This window comes from Canis aureus, chromosome 23 (genome assembly GCF_053574225.1).
Source record: "Canis aureus isolate CA01 chromosome 23, VMU_Caureus_v.1.0, whole genome shotgun sequence".
NCBI lineage: Eukaryota > Metazoa > Chordata > Mammalia > Carnivora > Canidae > Canis > Canis aureus.
Window position 1 is genome coordinate 22,792,099 of NC_135633.1, and position 4,539 is coordinate 22,796,637.

At 38.1% G+C, this 4,539-nt stretch overlaps 1 protein-coding gene across 1 annotated transcript; it reads right to left on the minus strand.

Annotated features, from left to right (window-relative positions):
- Nucleotides 1-2,470: 2,470 nt before the first annotated feature.
- On the minus strand, nt 2,471-3,424 carry LOC144295373 (olfactory receptor 51J1-like). The gene has a single exon (XM_077867762.1). It carries the CDS (start codon nt 3,422-3,424, stop codon nt 2,471-2,473), a length of 954 nt encoding a protein of 317 aa, XP_077723888.1.
- Between the last annotated feature and the right edge of the window lie 1,115 nt (nt 3,425-4,539).

Genomic DNA, 4,539 nt, shown 5'->3' on the forward strand with positions numbered 1-4,539 from the left:
CCTGTGTTGAAACCAAGAGTCAGATGCTTAACTGACTGTGTCACCTAGACACCCCAGTAATTCGACAGTTCTCTATATTACTCAGGGCTCATCATGATAAGTGCACTGTTAATCCTCTTCACCTATTTCACCCATCCTCTCACTTACTCCTCCCTGATGACTGCTAGTTTGTTCTCTGTAGTTAAGAGTCTGTTTCTTGGCTTGTCCTTTTTTTTCTCCTTTGTTTCTTAAATTCCACAAATGAGTGAATCATATGGTATTTGTCTTTCTCTGGCTTATTTCGCTTAATATTATACTGTCTAGATCCATTCATACTGTTGTGAATTGCAAGATATCATTCTTTTTATGGCTGAATAATATTTTTCATATATCTATATCTATGTCTTCTTTATTCATTCATCATTTATTGATGGACACAGGCTACTTCCACAATCTGGCTATTGTAAATAATGTTGCAATTAATATAGGGGTGCATAAATCCTTTTAAATTAGTGTTTTTGTATTCTTTGGATAAATAGCCAGTAGTGCAATTCCTAGATCATAGGGAAGTTCTATTTTTAAGTTTTTGAAGAACCTCCATATTGTCTTCCACTGTGGCTGCACCAATTTGCATTCCCACCAATAGTGCATGAGAGTTCCTTTTTATCCACACCCTAGCCACAACAATCAGACAAGAGAAAGGAATAAAAGGCATCCAAATTGGTAAGGAGGAAGTAAAAATTTCACTATTTGCAGATAATATGATACTATATACAGAAAACCCTAAGGACTCCACCAAAAAAACTATTAGAAGTGATAAATGAGTTCAGTAAGGTCACAGGATACAAAATCAATCTATAGAAATCCATTACATTTTTATACTCTGATAATAAGCAGAAAAAAATTAAGAAAACAATCCCATTTACAATTGCACCAAAAATAAGAAAAACCTAGGAATATATTTAACCAAAGAGGTGACACTTGTACTCTGAAAACTGAAAAATATTGATGAAAGAGTTTGAAGATGCCTCAAGGAAATGGAAAGACACTTCATGGATTGCAAGGATAAATATTGATAAAATGTCTATACTACCCGAAGTAATCTACACATTTAATGTAATCCCTATTGAAATGCCAACAGCGTTTTTCACAGAACTAGAACAAACAATACTAAAATGTATGTGGAACTCCAAAAGACCTCAAATAGTCAAGGCAATCATGAAAAAGAAAAACAAAACTGGAGATATTACAGTTCCAGACTAAGTTTATTACAAAGCTGTAGTAATCAAAACAGTGTTGTATTGGCATAATATTTTTAAATCCATATTAAAAAGCTTTATTTGTGTGTGAGACTATTATAAGGTCTATTTTAAATTGGTTCTAAACATAGTTCCAGAGAATACAAAGTGGAACAGAGGCAGAAGTAGAAAAAAATATATATTTCTAAGATCCATGAGAGAAGGGGCATGTCTCTTTTGTCACCACTTTATCTCTAGGGCTTAGATTTGTGTTTGATCCATGCATGTACTCAATTAATGCTATTTGACTAACTACTAAGAGGATCTGAGGAGCCACAGTTCTTGCTTAGTTGACAGTATGATTTAGGGGCTTAATAACTTAGACTCTGGAGTTTGACCTAACTGAGTTCCAATGCTAGCTCTTGGATGTCTAGGTTTGAGCAAGATGCTTACTTATCTAAGCATCACCATTTCATCTAAAAAAAAAAAAATCACATTAATACTACCTTATAGGGTTGTGGAATGTGGGTTGAAATAATTAAGTGTTTAGTATACATTTGCATCTCGAAAGCTTAGTTCCCTTACCTGGAAATATAAATGTGAAATTTCTATTTGAAGTATCTGCAAAGAAATAGCCAACCAGACAGAAAAATATTAATGTATATAAAGGGCAAGCTTACCTTTTTAAAAGATTCTGCATCCTGGGTGGGAGACTTCAGATTTTAGTTAATGAACAAGATTTTTAATCTTTGTCATTCTCAACTGGAAGGTTGAATGAATACCAGTCAGAGACAAGACTGGAAGCCTCCTTTAAGCTAGTTAGTGTTACCTCCTGCTATTGAGATCAGGTACTAACAACTCAAGATACTGTAATCCATTTTACATCCTCATTCCCTAGAACAGAGGACTCAGCAGATTTCCCAGGACACCTTCCAACTTCTGATTACCTTTCACATATGGAGAGAGTTACATTTTCATAAGCAGTCCTTCCTGCATTTCTGCTCCAGCTAGGTAAGGTAATGAAAAACCTCATGTAATACAACATTTAAAAAATAACATCAATTCTTTATACTATTGTGTCACACATAGTCCATTCCCACTGATACTCCACTCCAGTTTATTGCTAGATTATGCAGAACCTTCATCAGATAACATATTTTATTTAAGGTAACACCGTTTGCATAACATGCAAAACATGTTATGAATTATAGAAATTTATAGAAAAAAAAGTCCCCTCTTACTTTGTCCTTTGTTTAAATTCTTGCTTTTTTCTGTGAGAGCATTCGTACAATGCCACAATGGATCTCTTTGGTCTTAATGCTGTAGACAATGGGGTTGACAACAGGTGGGAAGAAGAGATAAGCATTGGCCATCATAGCGTGCACCAAAGGGGACACATGGAATCCAAGGCGATGCACCATAGATAAGCCAATCATAGGCACATAGTAAGTGAGTACAGCACAGATATGTGAGCCACAAGTGTTGAGTGCCTTCCTCCTCCCCTTCCCAGTAGTGATACTCAGTACAGTGTGGAGTATGAGCCCGTAGGAGATCACAATAAGCAGTGAATCCAGCCCAAAAGTAGAGGTAACAATGAAAAGCCCATAGATATTATTGATAGAAACATCCCCACAAGGTAGATGGATAAGGTTGGGGTGGAGGCAATAGGAATGCGCAAGGACATTATGGCCACAGAAGGGCAGATGCCTTAATAGCATGGGTAATGGGGCCATGAGAATAATGCTTTTCAGCCCCATGATCATTCCTGTGCCAAATATACGGGGCAGGGTGAGGATGGCTGTATAGCGCAGTGGATTATGGATGGCCACAAATCGGTCCACAGACATGGCCAGCAACACAGCTGACTCCATAATGGAGAAAGAATGGATGAAGAACATCTGAAAAAGGCAGGCATCAAAATTAATCTCAGTGGTGCCAAAAAGGAAGATGCCTAGAACTGTAGGCAGAGTTGTTGCAGAGACACCAACTTCAGCCAGGGCCAACATGGCAAGAAAGAGGTACATGGGCTGGTGCAAGGCGGGGTCTGTTCTGATGACATGAAGAATGGTGCCATTCCCAAGGAAGATGATAATATACATCAGGCAGAAGGGGATGGATATCCAAATGTGCTCTGCCTCCAGCCCTGGGATGCCAACCAGAATGAAAGTTGTAGGTAAAGACTCCAAAGAACTATTGGAGTTCTTCATCTTGAAATCTCATCACATGGGATCAGTGCTACCTTAAAAATTACAAACAAGCTAGTGAGGTCACATTATAACCGAGAAAGACTTCTAGACACTAAGGGAAGGGAAGAAGAAAACAAAGCTTACAGATTTATGTGGCCAAAAGTCTCCTGCCTGAAAATTGACAAGATGGCCACCATCAGGAAATTCCCAGTATTAAGGAGGTAATAGTCTCTATCAGAGAAAAACTCCAGGCTGATAGAAAATTATCCCTCTAAATTATACTTCACTTTGGATCTGCTAAGGGAAAAAAATGGCTGTTTTGTCTTTGTGTGCAGATGTTTTGGTCTCAGAAAGCTGCTGGGAAGACAGACCCATGTAGGCAATCTCAGTTTTAAGGTGTGGATTAATGTCAGGGATTGGTGAACAAAAATATTGTTGGTAAATATGGATGTAAGGCAAACAGAGTAGTACATGAAAACAGCTAAAAATACCTGGTAATGAAAGTGGACATATGGAATAACTGAGATCCAAAATATGGCTAAGAAGTGGTAGTGACCGGAACCTAGAGCAAATGATTGAGAAATTAACTAGAAAAGAATGGAGTTTGGATCCACACTAAGTTAGCTGTTCTGTGCTTTGAAAGGACTAGGAAGCAACTGAAAGGATTATATATAACAGACATAATGAGGCAAGAACCAAGGCTGACGGATTTGCATGCTGATGTTAAAACTCATGAAAATATTCTGTCGTGATGATATACACAATCTTTCAACTCACAGTTCTCCAAGACAACCTGTCTCATCCACTGGACCTTCTTTCTGACACAGACACACCTCCAATACATTGCCTCAACAACACTGGGAACCTAAACAGACTTTTAAGGAAGATTCTCCTGAGTGGGGCAGGAAGGCAACAGGGGGGAAGAGAAAAACAGTTCTCTAAACTGGGTTTATATCTTAAACTCAACACTGACTGAGAAGGCACAAGAATCACAGTAGAATCCTGAACTGACAAGGGCAGGAAGGACCTCTGTAGGTATTTTCATGATTTACATCATCCAAACACACATATCCATACACATACACACACCTGCTCACACACTTGCACATATTTCCACACTGCTGAAATCTTGTCAG